At 26.1% G+C, this 26,385-nt stretch overlaps 1 protein-coding gene across 1 annotated transcript; it reads right to left on the reverse strand.

Annotated features, from left to right (window-relative positions):
• Positions 1-498: 498 nt before the first annotated feature.
• LOC100202855 (uncharacterized) lies at positions 499-25,326 on the reverse strand. Its single transcript, XM_065800993.1, has 8 exons — positions 25,077-25,326; positions 10,030-10,205; positions 9,044-9,150; positions 7,681-7,780; positions 4,431-4,522; positions 4,172-4,257; positions 2,299-2,354; positions 499-899 (listed from the first exon to the last, which is right to left on the reverse strand). Exons 1-8 carry the CDS (start codon positions 25,136-25,138, stop codon positions 769-771), a joined length of 810 nt encoding a protein of 269 aa, XP_065657065.1. The 5' UTR covers positions 25,139-25,326; the 3' UTR covers positions 499-768.
• Positions 25,327-26,385: the final 1,059 nt, after the last annotated feature.

Here is a 26,385-nt window from a genome sequence, read left to right on the forward strand (position 1 = left end):
AATAACATATTGCTTTTGTATTTATTTTCGCGTTTTAAGACCTGTAATTATCTTTATTTTTTGAATTTATGTATACTTTCGCGATTTTTGGCCCAAATCACAAAAACATCTTCAGCAAAAATAACATATAGAAAAGAGATCTATTAAATTTTTTTTAAAAGAGGTTTATTTAGTCATTGATATTTTTTTACTTTTTAAATTTAAAGTTTTTTTTGAATTAAAGAGTTTTGCACATTATATATTTTATAATAAAATCTATTTTATTTATTTTGTAACTATAATGGTTTTTTTTATAAGCTACAGATGTATTAAACCTAACAATTAAAGATGGTTTCTTAATAACGTTTACAATAAATGAACAATATACTATTTGTTTCAATTGAAAGAACTGGATCAAACCTAAAAAAAAAAGACTTTTATTTTAAATATCGATACTTATTAAACATTATATACCAAACGCTTCCGATATCGAAGGAGTGTTTGATTGAAAAACAACAGTTTAAATAATAATATATAGATTCTTGGTAACAACTATTTCAAATACAGTAGAGCTAACTTTCAAAAATATAGTAAAAAACTTTATATATTGGATAAAACTAGATTATTATTGAACTGCTCGAGAATAAAAATAAAAAATTAATATTGAAGGACCATTTTGATGTAGGTACATGGAACACTTGTGAATAGTAACTAAATATGCAACACTTTAAAGCAGCAAACAGAGAATTCTTCGAACAAGTTTCACGAAAACTAGAATTTTTTTAACGTTTATAAGAATTTTGATAAATTTTTAAATTTATTTTCAAGGTATCCAGTAAGTGTATATCGAGGAAGCAATTCAGGTGAAGTTGTTACTGGGAGTTCGATTTCTATCAAGGTCGTCGTTTGTAAACGAATCTCTAAAGAAAAGTTATATTAAAAATCATGAGCAAAAAATAATTAAAAAAATCATGAGCAAAAAAACAGCTCAATGTAATAGTAGCTTAATTCGTGGCCAAAATAATAGAAGCATAACTAGTGGTAGATATTTAATTGGATAAAATATAGTAGATATGGTAGATAAAAATAATAATAGCAGCATAATAGGTGGTAAATATTAGTAGCATAATAAGTGGTAAATAATAGTAGCATAAATAATAATAATAGTCAAAAATAATAGTAGTATAATTAGTGATCAACACTATGCGAGGACACCAAGGCCGATTGATGAGATTTTTTTTGAAATAAAATTCTTAGTGAAACCTACTAGAGAATTTATAACAAAGTAAAATAACAGAAAGCATAATAACATATTGCTTGACAATAAAAAAAAAGAAAACGGTTTTTTACTTTTTTAAACATTGATGGTCTAAAAGAAAATGTTTTCATATATTGTTTTGATAAAACTGTGTTGTGCTAAAAAGGCTGAAGTTATAATAATGTTACATGATTTTTTCATTCATTTTATATTATTTTATTTTGAGGGTCAAAAGAAACTGGACTTCTGGATTGTATGATTCAGCATCAGAAAAGATTTGTTTCTATCAAAGCTACCTTTCTTAAAAGGGATCACTTTTACATGGTGTGTGACAAAGATGTTGGTCTCATTAACTAAAAATCCTAAATACCTTTAAAATTAGTCATTTACCACGTTCGTAGTGTGGTTACGTCATTTACCACGTTCGTAGTGTGGTTATGTCACTTACCACGTTCGTAGTGTGGTTATGTCATTTACCACGTTCGTAGTGTGGTTGTAGTCATTTACCACGTTCGTAGTGTGGTTGTAGTCATTTACCACGTTCGTAGTGTGGTTATGTCATAAAAAACAAAACATTTTGATGTTAAGAAACACAAAGAACAAACTAATTTTATCTAAATGTATTTTTCCTTAACTTGAATTAAAATTTTATTATTTAAATTGGTACTGCTTTAGAAGTGTAGTTTCTTAAATTTTTTTTGGATTCTTTGTCAAGCTTAAGGTGCATAAATTTAATTTTTAGTTTATTTCAGCTACATTAACACAATGCCATCAGTAAAAAAAACAACCCATTAGTGTAACCAATATTTGTTTTCACTTAAATAAAGATTGCAAACAAATACTTTTTATTAATAATAATAAAATATAAACCTGTTTCATTTTTCACCTGTTCAGTATTAAATTTGCGTTTACAGTATTTTTTATTAAAAAGAAGTGTCAAAAACATGACTGCTATCTTGTTATTTATACTTATGTAACAAAGATGTGTCAAACACATGACTGTTATCTTGTTATTTATACTTATGTAGCAAATATACTAATACTAGTAATGTCACACTTACGTGAAACTGGAAGTTCAAAAAACTGACATATGGCATAGACCAACATTCGATCAAATCTGTAAAAAAAAAATTTGCATGTCAAAAAATTGATCAAAGGTACATAAAAACCATTAAAACTTTAAATAGATAATATATATGTGTATATATATATGTGTGTATATATATATATATACACATATATATATATATATATATATATATATATATATATATATATATATATATATATATATATATATATATATATATATATATATATATAGAGAGAGAGAGAGAGAGAGAGAGAGAGAGAGATAGAAAGAGAGAGAGATGGTTTCTCAATTAAAAAAACTCATCTTAGGCAGGTGTTAACTGCATCCTGCTACTATTTTGTAGAAAACCAACTAGGCAAAGACTGTAGGGGTAAGCAGAAAACTTCTGTGGATTAGCCTGGCATCCCTTTTTTTTGTCTAGGATGAATGCTGGATCTACTTGACTATTGGGGTATAACCCTAGTTTGTGTTTATTTTCTCCTTGTTCTTCCTTAGGTGGACCAGACTATATGATCACACTAAAAACTTTTATCTTCTATCTATTCTTGGAAACAAATCTCTTATTATCATTGCAAGAAATCAATGCAAAAAGATGCTGTCTGATGTTAAGCTGCATTATTTTCAGTTTACCAAATCTTGAATCTTATTCCAGAAGTTAGGTTTTAACAATTTTTAGAAAATTTTTAATAGTGTCATTAACAAAGGTAAGTTTAATATTCCACCTCTAATACATGGTTCTTATTGGTAAGTCTAACATTCCATTTCTAATATATTTCTATCTCTACCAAGGAACTAGGACTATTTGCAAAGAACTTTTCATCTTATTTATCTCTTGGATCTAATGACCACACTCCTCCTGTCATTCCAAAACAACAGATTAACTCAATGTTAGACATGCTAAATTTATTTCTCAAAAAAACTTGTGATCCAAACAACATTCCAACCAGTCTTACAAAAGCATATTTCAGAACTCTATTCAATATTCTCTAAACTTGCTATAATAAGTACTTATCTGAAACTTTTTTTCCTGCCTGCTGGATAATTTGGGCCGTTTCTTCTAATGATGCTCTTTTTCTTCAAGACAAGATCCAAAAATGCATTGTAAATTTTGTTGGACCCGTTCTGATAATAAAACTAAATGATCTGCAAATCATTTGAATTATTTACTGCAGAGCTCAGTTTTTTAAACAAATATTTTGATGAGAAATTAATGGCTAAGTAGGTGAGCAGCTGAAATTTAAAAACTATCTAATACTAATCACCAGTCTTTTATATCATTAATACTAATCACCAGTCTTTTTGTTGGCCTAAAATCAAAGATGTCTGACTTTTGTCTTAGCTGCTCCTTTGTTGAGAAAAAGTGATGATTGAGATAAAAACAAAATACTATTAAAAAAAGATGACAACAAAATCATTAATCTCATAAGGATAATTTTAAAGTGAAAATTATAAAGTGGAAATTTTAAAAATATCTTCCAATCAGTTTCAAAAAACTCTGAAGCACAAGTTTTGACGAACAAGGATGTTGCAAGGATGTTGCAAGGATGTTGCACGGAGAAAAATTTAAGCACTGTTCTAACAGGGACATGGTGGGGATCAAATTCAGAACATTTTCTTTTTCTATATATAACTATATTCTGAACATCTAATGCACAGTCTTAAAAAATATCACACAAGTAACATATCTAAAATAGTCACAACTATTGTGATTTTAATGGTTAGTGTTTATTTTCATAACAATCTTTTGGTGCATAAATATAAAGTTTCAAAATTAAAACAATTAAACTTAATAACAAAAATAATCAAATAATTAAATAATGTAAGAATTTAAAAAAATTTACTTTTCTTCAAGATTGAAAATTAACAAGGACGGAAACTCATCTTCCATGCAAGAAATTACATCGTTTTCATAATACTTCAATAAACCCTTAAGAGGGAAATTCCAAAATCAGTTTTATAACATGATTAATATACATACAAATAATCAATATGCATACAAATAATCAATATACATACAAATAATCAATATACATACAAATATTCAATATACATACAAATAATCAATATACATACAAATAATCATATTAAAATGATAAATACCATGCTTGGCATATGTTTACTTCGTAACATATCGCGAATTTTTTGATCTATTTGAAGATACCTTAGATCTTCTGTCTGTAACACACCACTACCTAATTCAATTAATTTAATGATAAGCCTATTACATATTTTTAAATAAGCTTACATATTCTTAAACCGATAAATAAAAACTAATACTATATAAAACTATGCTATATATAATAATATAATATATTTTATATATATAAATGACCATAACAAATTAAAAATTTGACCAATTTAACAGTTTAAAATAAATTTTTAGACACAAGACATTAGTTTAATTATGGATAGGAAGTTTCAAAAAAAACTCCTTAAAAGTTCCTAAAATAATTTAAAAGTTTAGAAATCCAGGACTACCAAGTTTGAATAAAAATAGAGAATAAACCAGGTTTATTTCCTATATTTTAATTTTCTCAATTTTTTTTTTTTGGGGGGGGGGGATTACCCTGATGTCGCTTTAAGGATTATTTTTTTTTTACTCTTTTCACATACACGCTAGTACTCAAAATCAACCAATAAAAAATTTTTATTGGTTAATTTTGAAACTAATGGGCGTTTTTATGGACCATTAGTAACATTTTTCGTTATGCTAAATTTTTTATACAGTATGTTTTTATAAAGTTGTTCAAGTTCCCTAAGTTTTAAATATTATTTGAATATCCACTCTATTTTTTAGATGCTTTTCTATCTCAATTAAAATTTGGGATTACTTATGTTGTTTGAACAAAGAATGAACTTTAAAAGTTATAAGAACTGTATAAAATTAATAACAACATTGTTTTATTACTTTTATAATGCAGTTACTAGAGTGTTATTACTTTTGTAGTCATAAGTTTATTGTTTGCTTTTTTTATAACCTTTTCGCTAACAAATTTAAGTTGATTCGCCCCTTAAAAACAAAAAATACAGTTTTGCATAAACTAAAATTTGGAAGACCAGATCTTTTTCCAGATTTTGCATTTCGCGATCGCTTAATTCAACCCTTGTATGTATGTATATATATATATATATATATATATATATATATATATATATATATATATATATATATATATATATATATATATATATATATATCAGGCCTTGTTAAGAAGCGCTACGCAGCTCGCATTTTGCTTGCGAAAAGGCGATTTGCCTACGCGTTCAGCAGTTTTGCGCTACGCAAAAACTTATATCTTTTAGAATATTTAAATTATCTTTTGATTATCGTTAACGTGACGTTTATTCAGAAGAAATAAAGTCGTAAGTAAAAGCATTTAACCGCAATTGTAAAATAATAGATTTTTTTGTTAAAGAATTTTGTAAATTTAATTGTAAAAATAAATGTAAATTTAATTTACATTTGGTAGCGTAATACTTTGATGTAAATCACTTTCATACGCAAGTTATTTTTTAATAAAATTTTGTTTTGAATTAGTTACTTTTATAAGTAAATGTAAATTACAGCTTGAGGAACTTTTATATTATGTAATGTAATTTTCAAAAGTAATTAATTTTTAAATGTAAAAGTAAACAGCTTTTACTTGTGACTTTTACATGTAAAAGTAAATTACTTTTTGATGTAATCTTCTTTAACATAACTTACTCTTGAAAGTAAAAAAATTTTCATTATAAAGTAAAAGTCGTTTCAAAAAAATTAATTACTTACACGAGTTAATTTTTATCAAAAAGTAAATTACATAAGTAATTTTAAACTTTTTATGTAAATTTACATTTCCGTTAAAGTAAATAATTTTTTTTTTGTTATTAAAAATTAGTTAAAAAAAAAAGTGTTTTAAGTTTTATCTTAAGGAATTAAATATATAAATTCCTTTTAAATATAAAAATTATTTTTAGTCATAATAAGTTTAAAAAATGCACGATTTATTTTGATGTAAATATTTTATTGATAAGATATTTTGTTTATTGGTAATTCCATAACGTAAAGTTTTAATGACGTTCATTTAATTTATGAAAATAAATTATGATCACGAATATGTTATCGGTAACTGATAAATAACAAAAAAAAACTTTATTGTTTAAAAACATTATTAAAAAGAGTTCACAAATTAAATAAGAAAAAATGTATTAACAGTTGATAAGATAACCAAAAACCAAATATAAAATCATAAGAAAATAAACAAATATTTTACGTTTCATGAAAAAAATATTTTTTTCAAAATAAAATTTAGTTCATATTTGAAAAAAATAATAAAAATGATTTTTTTAATAAGAACTTAGATTTTATTTGTAACTTTTGTTATAGTGATATAATATAACTTCTAACGATGCAAAATATATTTGCTGAGTTGAGTTACTTAGAAATGCGTTACGCGTTTTCGCTACGCAGCGAAATCTCGTAACAAGGCCTGATATATATATATATATATATATATATATATATATATATATATATATATATATATATATATATATGTTTGTGCATGTATATATGCATATGTATGTACATGAGATCACATACTAAATGTATATATATTTATATATATATATATATATATATATATATATATATATATATATATATATATATATATATATATATATGTATATATATATATATATATATATATATATATATATATATATATATATATATATATATATATATATATATATATATATATATATATATATATTTGAAGACATATTTTTTTTCTTAATTTTTGTTTTAGGTGCCCCAAGAAGATCTCTGGATCTCTTGCTTCTAAAGCAAGCATTCTAACCACTGCGCCAGAGCCGCTCGATATATTTGATTTTGAAGGCATATGTGTCTTCAAAGTTGGAATCCGGTGCCAAAACCAAGGGGTTGTGGTTCTGTAAAGTATCAAAAGGCAATTATGGGGAGGAGGGATCTGCTTTCAATAAAGTAATGGGGGTAGGGTGGGGTGGAGATAACACAATCAATTTTAAAAGTATGCTCTAATTTAAAAAATTTTTCTTAGTTTTTAGAATTTTTTCTAAATTACAACTTTTTTAATTTATTAAAAGGAGGGGAGGATCAGGGGCTATTCTAGACCCTTTTTAACAGCCTTGAATGTATTTGGACAACATTTGGGCGCCCCATAAATTCAGAGATTGTGAACTTAAAAGTAGGTATAACAACAAGGGGAGGAGGGGGTCAAATAAATTCCTAATTTTTGGCATACATACTTTATGAATGACCCCCTACAACTAACACCAAAAACAAAAAAAAACACCTACATAAATAAATTTTTAATATAAATAATACCAGGCATCAGGTTAGCAGATTGCTTCTGTCTATTCAAATGATTTTCACTCAGTATTTGATGTTGCTCATCATCAGTTAGGTTGACAAAACTTTCCCATACCTATAAAGAAACAAATTTTTTTATTGATATCATCATCATCATTATCATGTTAGAAAGAGCGTCATCTTTAAAGAACTATACAATGCACGTATGATGTGTAAAAGGAAGTTCACAACTGCACTTTTTATTTCATTTTAAAAAAGTGATACACTTTTTTAAAATGAACATACACATATAAAAAGTACACTTTCTATTTCATTTTAAAAAAGTGATGTGTCATTTTGTAAGCAAAACGTTTTGTGTTTAATCCTTGCCATTTCCCAAATAATAGAAATAGAACAGCGTTAAACTTATTTTTTTGTAGTGCAGCCTTTTTGTCAAGGTTCACTACCAGTTAGAAAATTTAGAGAGAGTAACAACAAATTTTTGAATTTATTTTTTATTTTAGTTTAATCTTTATTTAATGTTTATTTACTAGTCTAGCTTGTAATGTTTACAAGAGTTTAAGTAACATGAAATTAATACTTTTCTAAAATATTACATCTATAGGTTTCTAAAACATTTTTAAAGTTGGTTTTTATATAAAATGCATACAAAAAGAACTTTTTTATCCTTTTAACAAAACCTTTGTTATTTTTTTACACTCCTTATTAGACTGTAGACAGCCACTATTTACATCAAGATAAAGAAGAATATGGTTAAAAAGGAAGAAAGTTATTAACAAAACTATAAATAAAAGCTGCAAACCAAATGTATAACAAATGGATAACACAATGTGGGGAAAGACACTTTTGAGAATAGACAACATTTTCTCATTTTAAGAAATCAATACATAAACATATTATCTAACAATACAGAATTCTATTCAAAACGATGCTAAGCCAGCTTTTATATATATATATATATATATATATATATATATATATATATATATATATATATATATATATATATATATATATATATATATATATATAAAAGATCTCACAATTAAAATTTAATTGAACAATTTAACTTTAATTAACGATATTAAGTAATTTATATTAAAATTTTAATTCAATGACATTACCAGTTAAAATAAATTTATAAAACTTATTTTAAAAAGTGCTAAAAAGTATGTCCATATATTGATTAATTTTTATGGGTTTTGAGGTCAAAATACCAAAAAGATCTCAGAGTACCATATTTTATATTAGTTCATGTGAATCTATTTGAGATTCACATGAACTAATATAAAATATGGTACTCATTTTTACATTTTAAATAATAAGTTATTTAAACTGTAAAAATGTTTTAAATAACAGATAGTCAAATAAAAAATACCTTCATTTTTTCACGATCAAGAAAAAGATCAGTAAACGCTGTCACCAACATTTCGTCACAAGCCCATTGTTCAGCATCCTCTCCAGCAATTTGTAGCAATTCATTCACTAAGGTTAAAAACCTTTTAATTCACTAAAGTTAGATAAGAAATTAAATGATAGATAAACATATAAATTATAACACCAAAAAATACATATTTGAACCAAGAAGTAATGAGATTCTACAAGAAGAAAAAAAGTAACTTTAAAGCTAACCAAATTGTGTATTTATTTAACTGGCATTTATGCATTATTCTATATTTGGTTAATGTATGTATTTTATTTTTTATTTTAATTTAATCTAATTTCACTTAAAGCAAGCAGAAACAACAACAAAACAATCACAACATCAATGCAAAGCATCACAACAAAAGTGTCAACAGCAAAACAACCACAACTATAAACTTTCAAAACATTTTGTAACTATAATCTAGCAAAGATTTATTGAACTTTTTTTCAAGCATTTATACATTATATGGATTAACCTAAATAAGCTTCAATAATCTAAAGCCACTAGAATTAAGATGGTTAAAAATGGCAGGATAGTCAGCTTTTTGACTAAAAACTTTATCCAAAAAACCGTTAAAAAAACCTATATAAAAAAACATTTATTTTGGCAAACATAACATTATAGGTTTATGGTATGGTAGAGATTTGAATTCGGTATGGGTTGTGACATTATATAAGGTCAAAGATAACATGACAAAATAACATGACATCATTCCACATATGGATAGTGTTATTAAAAAACTTGTTAAAATATGTAAATATCCACAGCACCATCAAATTACTGGTCTATCTGCATGATTATATACTTATTTAAAAAATTTAAACCACCTAAGAAAATGACTAAAGAAATATAAATATTTTATAAATAATGCAAAAAATTACTTAACTAGCAGATATAAAATGAACAAAATTTATAAATTTAACACTAAAAATACGTGCTGTTTTCCTTTCTTCTCTGATGCTTTATTCCTGACCTTCTTTGATCAATCCCATAATCTCGAAAATCATAGATCCTATTACAAGACTTTAACCTTTTTCTTTTAGAGCATGACTTGAGAGTTACAGTGTTGACAGAAGGCACTTCATATATGAGGTCATCTGTATCAAGTTCATTTCTATTAGTCAAAAAAAAAAATTTTATTAAAGGTAAGTAAAGGGAGTAAAGGGAAAGTTTTATTAAACTTTACCCCCTCTCCTTTATTTTCCACAAAAAAAAAAAAAAAAAAATATATATATATATATATATATATATATATATATATATATATATATATATATATATATATATATATATATATATATATATATATATACACACACATATATATATAGGCCTCCACAGGAAGCGAAAGCTATTTCCCATACTCCCCTTAAACAGTTTATGGGAGCAATTTACAGCCCTTGCAAAAGAATGATTTTTTTCTCTCTAAAGTATAATTATTATTGCAACAAAAAAAAAAAGAAAAAATCAGTCTTTTTTATAAAAAATATATAAATTATTTGGATAATAAACTGCAATACTTTTTAAAAGAAACGGTTGTTGCATACAAAAAAAAACAAAAAAGAGCAGTGATTTAAATGTAAACTTGTTTGATAACATGATAAATTTTGATCAATATAAAATGATTACACTTAATAAATTATATTGATAAAACATAAAATTATTACTCTCTAAATTGTTGCATAATTTTATTTCATCTAATAAATTATATACTTGATATATTAACCACTTTAATATATAATTGACTTTTATTGTAAAATTTTCGATTATTGTTATAATTCTTAATATGCATTCTATTACAATACAATAAGAAAGTATAAAACATTTTTTATAAGCAGTAAAAACTTTTATAGTTCTTTGTCAAACTTTTTATTAAATAAGTAATGTTGTTAATAAATAATAAATAATAAATGGATAGCTAATGTGAAAACTCAAAGATAACGCCCTTTTAAATATTTTTTTTCACAACGCAATAAATGACGCTTGTTATGTATATATTCTTGTAACATTAACGTTACAAGCAAATGCTTGTAACAAGTTATAAAACAAAATTTTGTATTTAATATGGAAATTTTGAAAGAATAATCAGATAGCTCGTGCAAAAACCAAAAGCTCTTGCAAGAAGCTCTTTAGAGGAGCAGCTTGCATGGCTCGCCATGTTCGTTTTAGGAGAGCATTTCTCCACACTAATACTACACTGTAATAATAACAATAATAATCACTATATATTATTGCTTAACATAATACTGCTGTTACCTATTCATGCGCGTTTACACGGAGTTTTATAAGCATGCTTGGCCTTTTAATATTTCTCTACATATATTTGTGATCATGCGACGAGGTACTCTTAAATCTTTATAACATGTAATATCTGCTTAATCAGTAATAAGATCGAAAACTTTGCTTCATCAGCTTAATTAGTAATAAGATGAACAATTTTTTAATTTGATGACTTCTGTAGTAAAGGATAAACCCTATGTTATCTTTAAATCAGTATAGTATTTTTTAAAGTCAGGTAATTTATTTAATTTATGCATTATAATAATAACACAATTCAAGTCCTTTGTCAATTGTATTTAAAGTATATTAATCAGTAGTTTTTAATTCTTAAATTAGAAGACGATGATGATTCTAGAAGACATAGCACTTTTCAAAGGTCAAGAGGTCACTCTTGATAAAGTTAATGTTTATCTCCAAATCCCTTGCATCTCACACGGTCAACTCTATGTTACATGTTAATGAACAAGATCATTTAAAACCGTTTTTTAAAGAAGTTAAAAAAAACCTGCTTGCTTTTATAATATAAAAAACCAGGACGTTTGATAGATTGTTTTTTTAATGTTATTAAACATTTATTATGAGGTATGTCATTAAACAAGTATTACAAAAATAAAGTTGTATTCAAAAAGTTTCTAATTTATATATTTTTCTTAATTTATATATTTATTTATAATTGTATGTTATTTATTATGTGTTTATATGTGTTAAGGTTATATGGGTTTATATTTTGTGTGTAGATATCTTTTATATATGAAGTGTTTCTATGTTTGTGATTATGTTATGTGTATAGTTTTAAGGGGTTATTATGTTGTTTGCATGGTTTCAAATTGTTGTGACTTGGCTTAGTTAACTGCAAGAGTGTTGACCTTGGTAGCCAAGTGGTGTTCTTTGCTATAATGTAACTTGGCTTTGTTGAGAGCAAGAATGTTGTCTGTGCCAGCAAAGTGGTGTACTGTCATGATGAAACACATAAATTAAATCTGTTTGTAGTTAGTGTAATCATAAAATGTTTTTAAAAAATATTGTTAAAAGAATGTTTAAAAGAAATGTTGAAAAGATATATAGTTTTTCAGTATCTATAATTTTTCTAATATTTATAATTTTAAGTAAATTTTATTGAAAAGATATATACTTTATTAAATATTTATATACTGTTTTTTTTTTTGTTGTTGTTTTTTTTTTGTTTATTCGCCTCCCCAAGACCCAAAAGGCCACTACAGACGAGGAGGCTACTTAATTGTGGTTATAACCCTCTCTCAACTCTAGAACTCCGAAACACGAAACTTGACGAACAAGGCCGCTGCATGGAGAAACAAGTTGTTACTTTTTTAGTAAACTTTGTTGAAAAGATATATACTCTGTTCCTTTTCTTTAACAATTTGTATTTTGTTAATTAAAAAAAAATCTTTTTTAAAGATATATAATCTGTTCTTTTTTGTTAACAATTTATCTTTTTATATTTATTTATTTTTACACTTTGCCGATAAAAAAAAATTTACAGTCGTAACTTATAAAAAAATAATTACATGACCGGGGCTAGAAGAAGACAAATTTAGTCTTATTATTAAGCCCCAAGTCTTTTTTTTTGATGATAAATAAATTTTGTTAAAAAATGGGTTTCCTTTTTACTAACAGCTCATTTAAGAGTTTTTATTTCCTTCATTAAATATGTTTAATTTTAATTGTTTTTTTTATAAAGGTAAGTATACAAAGTGTTATAACATAAGTTTTAGTAACTTTCATTAAATTTTTAGGACTTTTTGTATTGAGAATGTTTTCTCCATAATAATATTTTAATGTTTATATATATATGTGTATATATATATATATATATATATATATATATATATATATATATATATATATATATATATATATATATATATATTGTTGCATTTTGGAGTACGGAAGGAAAAAAATGATTCTTATGCCAACAAATACGTCACTTTTAATTACTCTTGACTTTTGTGCAACATTTGCGTATTGTCAGAAAGTTAAAACCATTAATTTAATTACAAATTAATCATTTTTTTTAAAAAACCGCAAAAATGCAAATTTAATTGACCAGAATGTTTTTAAAAACATTCTGAATGTTTTTAAAACTTTCTGAATGTTTTTAATAATATAAATAATGTTTTCATTTTTATTTTTTTAATAAAATGTTTTTATTTTTATTTTTTTCAATATGTTTTTATTTTTCTTTATTTTTACTGTAAATCATGCACGGAGTGTTGCTACATCAACTATCTTATAGCCTGACTCGCAAGGGAGTCAGACTATAAGATAGTCGATGTAGCTCATAGCCTGACTCGCAAGGGAGTCAGGCTATGAGCTGCTTCATCGATTGAGGGTTTGGTTGGGGCAGGCAGTCTATCAAGTAACAAAAAAAAATCTCCGGCCTTGCATTTTAATTTTTACTTTTTGTCAACAAAATACAGAAAAACTTTCTGACAACCAGTTAGGGGTTATATATATATATATATATATATATATATATATATATATATATATATATATATATATATATATATATATATATATATATATATATACATATATATATATATATATATATATATATATATATATATATATATATATTTATGTATGTATGTATGTATGTATGTATGTATGTATGTATGTATGTATGTATGTATGTATGTATGTATGTATGAATGTATGTATGTATGTACGTTTGTATGTATGTATGTATATGTATCTGTATGTATATATGTACATGTACATATACATATACACACACACATATATATATACATGTACATATACACACACACACACACACACACATATATATATGTGTGTGTGTGTGTGTGTATATGTATATGTACATGTACATGTACATATATACATACATATACATATACATACATACATACATAAATACATACATACATACATACATACATACATACATACATACATACATACATACATACATACATACATACATACATACATACATACACACATTTTAATTTTTCTGTATTGTATTATCGACTTTTTTTCTTTAGAATATTAAATATATAAAAAAAAATTAATATAGTTCAAAAAAGAAGTTTCGATATTTCAAATATTCGAAGTTTCTTCACTTGAATATATGATTGTTTATAGAAGTTTTCTATTATTAGTTATGTATTTACTTATTTACTGCAAATCTTGCATTAAATGTATTTCAAAGTAATGAGCAAATTGAAAAAATTATAAGGCCTGTCTGCTTAGCAAGTACTGCTAGCATTGAATGATGAAATGTATTCCTCCATAATTTTATTATGAATGATGAAATGTATTCCTCCATAATTTTATTATGGAGGAATACATTTCATCATTCAATGCTAGCAGTACTTGCTGAGCAGACAGGCCTTATAATTTTTTCAATTTGCTGTGTTTATAAGTTTTTATATGTAAAAGTTTTATAATTTTTAAAGTACTTTTTATTGTTCTTTTGATTAAATACTAATAATATTTTGTCAATAATTAATAATAACTTCCTTAAATATATAACATTACTCAGTTAAAAAGATTATATCAATTTATTTATAACTTTAGTTTAAGTTCTTGATAGAAATACGTTGTCTTTACACATTGCTATATTATTTAAAAACATCTAATTTAAATTACTAATAGTAGAGGTAGAATATAATTAGATTATTATATTATGCTCTTTTTTTATTTGCTTACACTTTATTTTAGATAAGTTTAAGAAAGAAAACTAAAAGTTCAACTTTTATTATATTAAACATCATTTTTACACACACCTTTGATGCCTAATTATGTCTGATAATTTAAGAAGTGAAATTAATAGACTTCGTCAAAATGAAAGAAACCAGGCTAGGTGAGATAAATTAAACCGTCACCGAAATGAAAGAGATGTGCTTAGGCAGGCTGAGTTAAATCATCGCATAGCTTGAAATAATATTGCAATAGAGTAACTACCTCTGAGAATTAAACCATATTTGTCAGCATTGTGGTGTGAAGAAGTTTTTCAATGAAACTCATTTTTTGTTGAAAATTTAAGGCCTGAAGAAGGTGTTCTGCCCATATATTGTCAGTTATATATATATATTCCTAATGCAGTAGTGCCATTCAGAACGGAGTAATCTGGTAATGATAGTTGTATACATGAGATAATGCAACTCTTGCAAACTTTAATTAATCAAGAAAAACCATTTGCTCTTGCATTCAAAAATATGGCAGAAGTAGAGGATGAAGAAATCTGCTGAGCAGCTAAAGAAGGTAGACCAACTTCTGTTGTCAAAATGTCTTTGCTTGAAGGTCATGATAGACGACAATATAACCTTCTTTTCCCATGAGGAAGTTGCTATTGTGTTTGTGGGAGAAGATGGTGCTCCACCTGTATTCAGGGAAATTGTTATACACCCGCAAGGTCAACCTTTGAGAACAATTTCATCGATGTCTGCAAATTTAGATCCTATGGTATATCCAATATTTTTCCCAAGAGATGATGCTGGATGGCACAATCAACTGGAGCACAACCCTGATCATGCAACTCGTGTTAGAGACCATGTTACTTTGTCTCAATATTATAATTATAGGCTTGCTGTTAGACAAACTTTTAGTCCTATATTCTATGGTAAGAAACTTTTTCAGCAACATGCTGTTGATGCATATGTCCAAATCGAGGGGCAGCACCTTGCTTTTATTAGAATTAACCAAAACAAACTTAGAAGTGAACAATACAATGCATCGCATGAACATGTAATTAGTTGTGCTAATGATCTTAATGTAAGACCAGGCCGTGTTGTTATATTGCCTTTATCATATGTTGGTAGTCCAAAAGCACTAAAAGAAAACTTTGTAGATGCGATGGCAGTCACAAAGAAATATGGTAAACCAGATCTATTCATTACTTTTACTTGCAATCCAAAATGGAGAAAAATAGTAGAAAATTTAAACCCAGGCCAAACTGCTAATGACAGACCTGATTTAGTTTGTCGGGCATTTAAAATGAAACTTAAATCTTTCTTAGAGGATATTTTTAAGCATGGAGTCTTAGGCAAAGTTTTAAGTCATGTACAGGTTGTTGAGTTTCAAAAATATGGTTTAAACATGTGTACATATTTTATTGCACTTTGTAAATGCTGATAAGCTAGAAACAGCAGAAGATATTGATAGTTTGATATCAGCAGAAATTCCAGACCCAGTAGTTGTTCCTGAACTTCATGAAATTATAAAATCAAGCATGATACATGGACCATGTGGAACTTTATATCCCAATTCTCCTTGCATGAAAGATGGGAAATGCGCAAAAAAATCTCCTAATTTTTAATAGTTATCCACACTATAGCCGTGTCGATAACGGAAGAATTGTCAATATAAAAGGTAATCAAGTTGATAACTGTTGGGTTGTATCTTATAACCCATGGCTAAAACATCTAAAAAATATCAAGCGCACATAAATGTTGAAGCCTGCATGAGTATAAAATCAGTTAAGTATTTACATAAGTACATTTACAAAGGGCATGACTGTGCCAATGTGTTGATAAATGAGCAAGTTAACCATGATGAAATAAATGCATTTTGAAATTGTCGCTATGTCTCAGTTCCAGAAGCATTGTAGAGAATAATTGAATATTTCTTAAGTAATATGTCACATAAAATCATTCAACTTCAGGTTCATCTATCAGATAATCAGATGATACATTTTGTAGAAGTTGAAGAACAGGCAGCTTTAGACCGTGCAGCACAGCGTGACACTCATAAATGAGTTGTTGTACTCACTTATACTTATTTATTACATTGATTAATTGCTTTTATTGTTTTTTTTATAGTAGATTTTTTGTAAGTATCATCTTGTAGATAGTTGTATTTATATTTTTTTTAGACTCGACATAGGAAGAATTTAAATTATATTGCTCCCATCATCCGGGTCCTTTATCTCATAGGGCCTCCTATCTCTGGTGTAGGGAGGACCATCATTCTTTTAGATGGAGGGATGGCACCCCATACAGCACCAGGGAAAGAAAGGATGCTGGGAGGAGAAGAAGAAGTGGCTCACAAGTTGTAAATTACTTTACATTCTAGAGAAGTTTACAACTTTTGAACCACTTTTCAGTTGTTTTTTTTGTCTTTTTTTTTTTAAACATATTTTTTTAAATTAATTTTTGTGTTGTTTTGTAATTTTTCCTATTAATTTTAATGCTATCAAATTAAATCATTTAAAGTAAAGACCCTTTTATTAATAATACTCAATGACAAGAAATAAAAGTCACGGTCAAAAGCTAATGTTAATCTCAAAAAAGCCTTGGTTTTCAAAAAACCAAATACTATGTAGCACTTTCCAGTACCAAGACATTTTATAATTTGTTGTATAACTTTGATAAACATGCACTAAAAGGTATGTCAATGAATGTATATTACACAAATAATATTTCATTTTTTAAAATGTGAAGTTTGTAATGGTTTTCGATAAGTATTAATATGTCTCATGATATAGTAATCGCTTATAATATGTGTTATATAAAGTTATAGATTTATATTTTGTAAATGTTTATGTATGTTTTTCTAACTGTGTGCTGTTAGTAGTTAAAATATATACAATAAACTCAAGATAACTAAATAACCAATTTGAACTAATTTTGAAATTCCAGTTGAGCTTTTTTTTATGTATTATGCTCCCAATAACTCTAATATTCTATAAAAAAACTAATTTCTTTGTCCCTTGAAGGTGTGAGTTAATTAGAGTTTACCACAACATGTAATGCTATTTAATTAATTGCTGTCATATTTTATGCTAATAGATTTAGCTCACATTCACATTGGTCTGTCAGGGTTAGGAAAAAATGAAAAGTAAGTCTCTTATCCACTTATTCGCATTTTTGAGTTTTCAAATGAATTAATTGATTGCATGACACGTTAATTTGTAATTAATGTGTAATAAGTGTTTAAAATAATTTTGTTTCATTTTTAGGTTTAGTTCCTTCTCTAATGGCTGATTTTTTTAAATTTTCTTACAGAATAATTTAAGAAATGTTTTGAATGATGATCATTTTCTAAAAGCTATAAACTTTTGATATTTTTTGTATTTTAAAAATACTTTTTTTGTAATTTTTTTTACCAAAAAAGTTTCTTATTTTATCTCCAAAAAAATGTTTTTTGTTTCTCACATAAATTTTTATAATTTTTCTCTTTGAAATAATTTTAGTATCGATGTATTGCCATTTTTGCTTTGATTTAATATTTTTCTATTATTTTATATGTGAACGGAATACATTGATACTTTAATCATTTAGGTGATTACGGATCTAAATATTTCCATTCCCATTAATAATGTTTTTGTACCAAGATTCAGCACAAGTAACAGCTATAATAATTTAACAATTCACAAATCCCGCTATTGAAAACAGCTTAATTCAAAGAATGTATTATGAGTAGCAGAAAAGTTTCTACAAGAGATGCCAAACAAATAAAACTAACTTATATGACATATAATGTCATATAAGTTAGTCATATATATAGGATCCATGACCGTTTTTGTGTCTTCTTTTGTTTATAAAAATAATCTTAATGAGAGGCCTTAAAAATATTAATCAATAAAAAATTTTATTACAGCCTTAAATTAATCAAAGCCTCCAATAACACTGGAAGAATGTTACGCTAATGTAATTTCTGTTAAAGATACTTTAGTTACATATACAATATTAAAGTAAATTGTTAACCAAAAGTCAAGAATTTTATATCGATTTATTTTGCCATAAACTAAGATTTATTGAAGTAAAGAGCAAATTAAGTATAGATATAGTCAGTTGTGTAACGTAGTTATCATCATACGGGTTTTGACAGCGCTTTGTAAAGAATAATAACTCTTTAATTTTTTTAAAAATGTATCAGTATTTTATTTTACCTCAAGAAAAATATTTTTCGTTTCTCCTCAAACTTTTTTTTCTATTTGAAATTATTACTTTGTATAGATATATTCTTTAAAGAAGAGTTTCTATATAATAAAATCAAACGGATAGAGCTAACTTGATTGACATAACTAAGAACTGTGACCTATTTTCTGTGTCTTCTTTTGTATTATAAATAAATTTTAATGAGGGGTGAAAAAATCTTTTTGTTGAGGTGTTTATAAATCTTTTTGTTAAAACCTTAATATTCCTAAAACACCGGAAGAAATATCACGTAACTATCATCTATGTTAAAACCAAATAAGTATAGTTTTAAAGGATAGTAAATTTATTGTTAACCAAATGGTAAGAGTTTTAAATTGATTGATTTTCTGCTATTTGTTAAAGTTCATTGATTGATGTAAGAAGACCAAATTAAAAACAAGTTTAGATATAGTTGGGTGTGGAACAGATTTACCAAGACCCGTCTCATACGAGTCATGACAACTAGTAATAAATATTAGGCTGTTCAGAAAAATATGAGTTAAAATAAATGGGTCACCAAAACAGATATATTATAAACACTTGACATTTATTTCTATCTTAGTTCCACAACACAGTGGGCAAGATATTAGACATGGTAGACAAAATTATTTTGATCTTTTTTTTTTTACTAAAACTCTTTAAATGTCTAAATAATCACTTTATATTAAAATATATTTACTTTTATTATAAATTTTAGTTAAATAGTTGCAAATACTAAAAATTGTTTAACAAACTTTGTAAAACTTTAAAAAAAACAGATTTATAATTTTTTAACTTCAAATCCTTTAACTTCTTAGAATCGTGAAACTGAATCGTGAAACTTCTTAGAATCGTGAAACTGAAACTCTCCTATGCTTATACTGGTGTCAAAAGTATTTCGGTGAACAAAAGTAATGTAGCAACTTGGTGTTATTACTTCTCATCTGGTGGAATAAACTTAAAAAAAAAATTGATGGATCAAACTTTAAAAATATAAAATGCGCACTTACTTAGGAAAAAATGAAAATTTATCACTCGATTTGAAACTCAATTATCAAATTATCATATGTCAACGACATTTAAAACAAGTCTGTAGATTGTTTACCATCTCTTTATAAAATAATGCATTTTTTTTAGTTTTAATCTATTGGCCGCACATTCTGGATGAATATTACAACACTCACTGAGTTCTAAAGGTACTATGCAAATAATAAACAAATAATATTTATTCATTAGACCTTGTTTACTGTTTTCATTTTGACTTAACTGTTTGTAAGCATTATGCCTTGTAGCACGATTAATTTCAGCCTTGCATTAAAACGTCAGTTTAGTTGATTTTTTAAACATCTCCCTCGTCATCGTAAAGCTACACCTCTTTCTTTTTTCTACAAACATCATAGTCACTGCTTAAATACTTTCATAGTCACTGCTCAGTGAGTGTCAAAATAATTCAGGATAATAAGCATTAAAATTTTCAAAAATAACAATTTTGGCAAATGGATAAAGAAAAAGGGCATGGTGTCCTTTAGGCCTTTTCACTGTGCGGATGACATCATAAACTGGAGGCGAGTTTTTTTAAACAAAAAATACAGAAAAAATAACTTGAACATAAGAATTATTTTTTAAGGAAGAAATAAGAGTAAACAAAAAAATACATTAAAAATATATTAAAAAGTAATACCACTTTTTTCTTTTATTCTATTATAGTTATATACAGTATAACTATTCAAATTTAACAGTTCAATTTAACAAAAAAAAATAGTTGCTATTGAACTTTGTTATTTAACGCTAAGTTTTAAAAGTTTTTGTTTTGATTCATTTTTAGACCTTGGAGAATATAAATTACAATAGTTCTTAAAAAAAATATTAAAGAGTGTAACACCATGGTTTCTGTTCATATTTAATTTAAAGGATTCTGATACAAGCATCATTAGATATGCATGTATTATCAGCTACTTCACGAAACATAATTTAGAAATATATTACCAATTGACATACTAAATCACCAGGTATAGTTAATCCTCCGCGATTAATTTCCTCAGTAAAATCTCTAAATTTCTCATAATAATAATGAGTCATCTCAATCTTTGTCATTTCGGACAATATAAACAGCTATGTAAATTAGAGTCATTTTGACATCTATAGATAATATAATATATATATATATATATATATATATATATATATATATATATATATATATATATATATATATATATATATATATATATATATATATATATATATATATATATATTCTAATTCTGGCAAATTATCAAATATTTTCATTTTTCTTCATTTAAGGAAAAACTACATCTTTCACAAAAATGACCTGATGGAGTAAAATCAAGACCAACACTATATTTATCTAATTGAAGAGCTTAGTGCTAAAAGTACTTAAATAAAATTTGATCAGAGATAACACTTCAAAATAAGGATTTAAAATGACTGATCAAAGTAAATTTTCTTAAAACATATATTTTGTGACTTAAGTACTTTTAGCACTAAGCTCTTCTATTACAAAAGTAGTTTTGTTTTTATGATACCCACTTTCTCTAGTCTTGTTGAACAGTGATAAAATATGTACCTCCTGATCCCTGTCTCAGTTTTCTAAACTGCTTTTCTAAAGGATCAGTTGTAAATGTTCCAGGCAAAACACACTTATGACATGTAGACAAGAGGAACTTTGATAACTTCTCAAGACCATCACAAATAGATAGATACTTTTAGAAGTATTGTTAGTGAAGCTTTTAAAACAAACTATTTGAGAAGAGCACATTTGCTAAGCCATGTTTCTGAATTCTAACAGCATTTGAAGATTAAAATCATCAGAAGAGAATATAGCAGCCCAATTCAGATCACACATATGTACATTTGCATGAACATTAACAATTCTCCAAAATTTAGTTATTATTGAAAGAAAAGAAATAGTATCACCAATATCTTTTAACTCTGGATGACATTTTGAAGCACAAACTGTTTCTTCGCAAAATACTTTCAGACAAATTGAAATTTTTGCCTTTCAATTGGTTTTTGGAACGCAGCAACATCTGTAAGTTTAGACATTTTATTCATTTGATTTCATTCTGATTTATGCATTACTACAATGAGACCATTTGGCACCTTTTTTTTCTTTATTACCAAAAAATTCAAGTTCCTGTGACTTTTCAGTGATCCAATTATTGCAAACATTTTTTAAAAGGTGCACAAAATCATACAGAAGATATATATTATCTTTTGCCAAGGTACACCATCTGTCTTAAATTTCTTGAATAAGGCTTGATTTACCCTGTTACCATCACATATAGAAATAACATGAACACAGGCTACTTTTATTGCAGATAAAAGAAAAGTAGTTTGTTCAAAAAGAAAACTTGAACCGATGTCATGCACAGGAAGCATTTTACATAAATATCTGGGTCCACCAAACAAAGTAATAACCATAAAACTTAAAACAGTATTTGCAAGAACATTTGAATTAATAACTGCTTTTCCAAAAACTGTTCCCCCATGGTACTGCAACATAGTCTTTAAATAAATTTCATCTAATAAAAAAATGCAGTTTTTATTTCTAATGTCTGTTGAGTTTGTAAAAATCTTTTATAGATAAATATCCTCATAAATAGATTTTACTTTTGATGTTCGTTTTGTTAATGTTGTAATACTAGGAAGTTCAAAGTCTTCTCAAAGATGATTATATGTAGCACATGACATTGCAAAGTACTCAAATGCTTTAATCATTGTTTTAACAGAGTACTTTTTATCTGTAACAAGTTTATCACTCATTAAAAATAGTTGCTATTAAATAAATTTTTTTTTACTGCTTATCTCATATGAATTTAAAAATCAGAGTATTTTTCAATATGCGACCGTCTATTCACTATTGTAATTCTGTTCTGTGAGAGTGTTTTTATTAAACATTTGACTCCAAAGTGAAAAGATTCATACTGAAAATTATTATTTATTTTTAAAACAAACAATGGAACACCTGTGTCATGAACAAACTCTAACAATTTAATCAAAACTTGATTTTCTGTTTTAGTATTAAATATATCAATTCCATTAAATTTATAGCTTTCTATGTTTGTTTTCAGATCATTAAATGATTTTATAATATCTTTTAAGTTAAAAGCAGACAACTCGTCAGGTTAAACATTTCTAGTTTCTGCATGCGATCTTGAAGTTGTTCTGGGACAACCAGATGGTTTAGGTTTTAAACTTGGTTTTACACACAGATGGAGGATCACATGGTCTTTCTTTGCCATAGTCTTTTATTGAAATGTATCCAACAAGTCAGTGCCTTTCACAAACAACGGTGTCTTTTTTATCTGGTATATTGTCTCTTGGTATAACAGTCAACCACTTTTTTCTTTCTTCTGGTATTTGAGGAAGATGAAAAGTTTTTTCTTTGGAACTTTTATCATAATTGCCATTGCAATTCGTGACACAGCATTTACGACCCATGTTCATAACAAAGTAAACTAAAAATTTAAAAATTGACTAAATAATTTAGCAAGTACTTCAACTTTATGTTACAGAACAAATATAGGAAATACAAAATATTTGCCTCCAGTTTATGATGTCATCCGCACAGTGAATAGACCTGTTATAAAGTACGCCATGAAAAAGGGCAATAAAATTATAATCAATATTAAAACAAAAAAACATTATGCAAATAGCTTTGTTATACATGCTTAAGGACAAACACTATATTAAAACATTTATAAAAATATAATAAAAATGATCAAACAAATGTGTAATACAAATTTAACTTTGTAAAGATAATTTCAATAAATTAGGAATGTTAATATTTTAAATATATCATATTGTTGTTATATACTAAGTAACTTTTTTACAGTTTTGGCGTGACAGAGTGCAGTAAATCTTTTGGGGCATTTTTTTATGTAAAAAACAAAATAACTATCACTGAAGTTATATGGGCAATTACACATGACTTACATTACTTTTTTTCTCACAGCGCAGCAAATTTTTTAGGGCATTTTTTTATGTAAGAAATAAAATAACATAAGTAAGTAATCTTCCTTTTCTACATAAAAAGGAAGATTACTTACTTTCTATTTGTTTTAATTCCGCTAAAACTATTATCATAATCATGTACCATTAGTACATAATGTACTGATTAGTTCATAATGTAGTAGCAAATAATACATAATAAGAACATAATGTAAATTAGTACATAATGTACTATATTGCATTAAGATTAAAAAAAATTATGCTGTTTTTGTTATAAAGGACTGGTCTAAGCACAATTACTTTAACTTGTAGTTGACTACTCAAATAGTCAAACTACACACAAAACTAATTGCATGTCATTTTCTCATAGTTGACAAACTAGACTCTGGTTAGCTACATCTAGTTACTAGATATAGCAAAAAAACTATAAAATGTTTTAACTTTATATTTTACTTGGCTTTCTTACTTCTTGAAACTTTAGTTCCATCTGATGAAGATTTTATTAAGTTTGTGCTTCATTTTAAAGACACAATTTTAGGTGGAAAAAATTAGGTAGGTCTTGTTGGAAAACTAAACTAAGAGTTAATAAATTTAAATTACACTACGTTCGTTAAACTTTTTATAAGGATCATAAATTTTACTTAATTATACTGATTAAATACTATTTAATTGTAAAACAAAAATTTATTTGGCTAAATCTAATGGTTTTGATCGCTCGTTGAAAAAGGGATCTTTATAATAAGTAAGCATAATGAATTTATATTTAATTTTCTAATTTATGAGGAATATATAAGTAAATTTTAAGCTAAATCAAACCTCGAGCAATTTAATTAAAAACTTACATGAAATCTACACTAATTCTATCTCTGCATTCTAAAATTCCGGTGAAATTAAGCACTCCCATTATAGTAGCCAGATACAGTAAACTTGATAATTGTTTCGAGCAAATAAATTTTTCTTGGTAGTCAAGAAATATTTACAAAATAAAATATAATTTAAAAGAAGGTGGCCATTACGACTATGGTCTCACCTTATTTATTAAAATTGACTAAGGGTATACGTTGCGAGTCCGTTATCTTGTATACATATTACAAGAAACTGTAAAACCGTAAAAATTTAAACGAAGAATAAAATGAATATTTTTTTATAAAGATGAAAAATTGCCATTGAATCAGTATACTTTTGGGTTTTCAAACAAATGCAGATTGGCACCTAAAATTTTAGGTGTATTTAAAAGTTTTAACTTATTCTTTATTTCATTAAAAAAAAAAAGTTTAATTTGTTCTTAACTTTTTTTGGTAATTTTATTTCTCAAATACTTATTTAACTTTTAAAACCTCACACTCTTTTCCTATTTATTTCGAATTACTTTTAAAACTTTATCTGTTTCACCAATCTATAAAAAGAACTCAAAAATTGGTTGCGATAGCCCCAGATTAATATCGTAAATGATCAATATCAGCCAAATTCTTGAAAAATCTTATTCTAAACATCCTAAATGTTAATAACCCCTAGTTCGGATTTCTTTCAAAATACTCCACTGTCCTGGAGGAGTCAAGAGCTCTTGATATTGATTGCGGAGTCCCACACGGATCGATCTTGGGACCTTTATTATTTTTAATATATGTTAATGATATGGATAAAGCTTCTCATAAAATATCGTCAATTATGTATGCAGACGATACAAATTTATTCTTCAACAATTCTGATGTAAAAATATTGTTTGAAACAATGAACTCTGAACAGGAAAGCTTTAACCAATGGTTTATAGCTAATAAGTTATCATTAAATTGTGAAAAAACAAGTTTTATTCTTTTCCATAAAATAAGACAATCAACTAATCTTCCGTTAAAGTTGCTAAAACTGTCAATTAATAAAAATAAAATAAATCGAGTAAATTATACAAGGTTTTTGGGAGTAATATTTGATGAGAACCTATCATGGAAAAAACATATTAGTCTTATTGAAGCAAAAATATCTTCTGCTATAAATGTATTATTTAAATCTAGGGTCTTTCTTGATTATAAATCACGCAAAATGCTTTACTTCAGTCTTTGCTTTACATTTAAAATGCTTTACTTCATTATTAATAAGATTACAGAGCCTACAAAACAACGCATGTAAAGCAGTTAATTATTTAAAAAGATTAGA

Source organism: Hydra vulgaris, chromosome 07 (assembly GCF_038396675.1).
Source record: "Hydra vulgaris chromosome 07, alternate assembly HydraT2T_AEP".
NCBI classification, from domain to species: domain Eukaryota; kingdom Metazoa; phylum Cnidaria; class Hydrozoa; order Anthoathecata; family Hydridae; genus Hydra; species Hydra vulgaris.

Excerpts from the sequence above, each read along its gene's own strand:
- LOC100202855 (XM_065800993.1), bottom strand. The coding sequence starts at position 25,138 with ATGGGAGTGCTTAATTTCACCGGAATTTTAGAATGCAGAGATAGAATT. Across the intron at positions 7,781-9,043 it reads TTGATCGTGAAAAAATGAAG|GTATGGGAAAGTTTTGTCAA; the intron begins GTATTTTTTATT and ends GTTTCTTTATAG. Across the intron at positions 2,355-4,171 it reads ATTTTCAATCTTGAAGAAAA|ATTTGATCGAATGTTGGTCT; the intron begins GTAAATTTTTTT and ends TTTTTTTTACAG.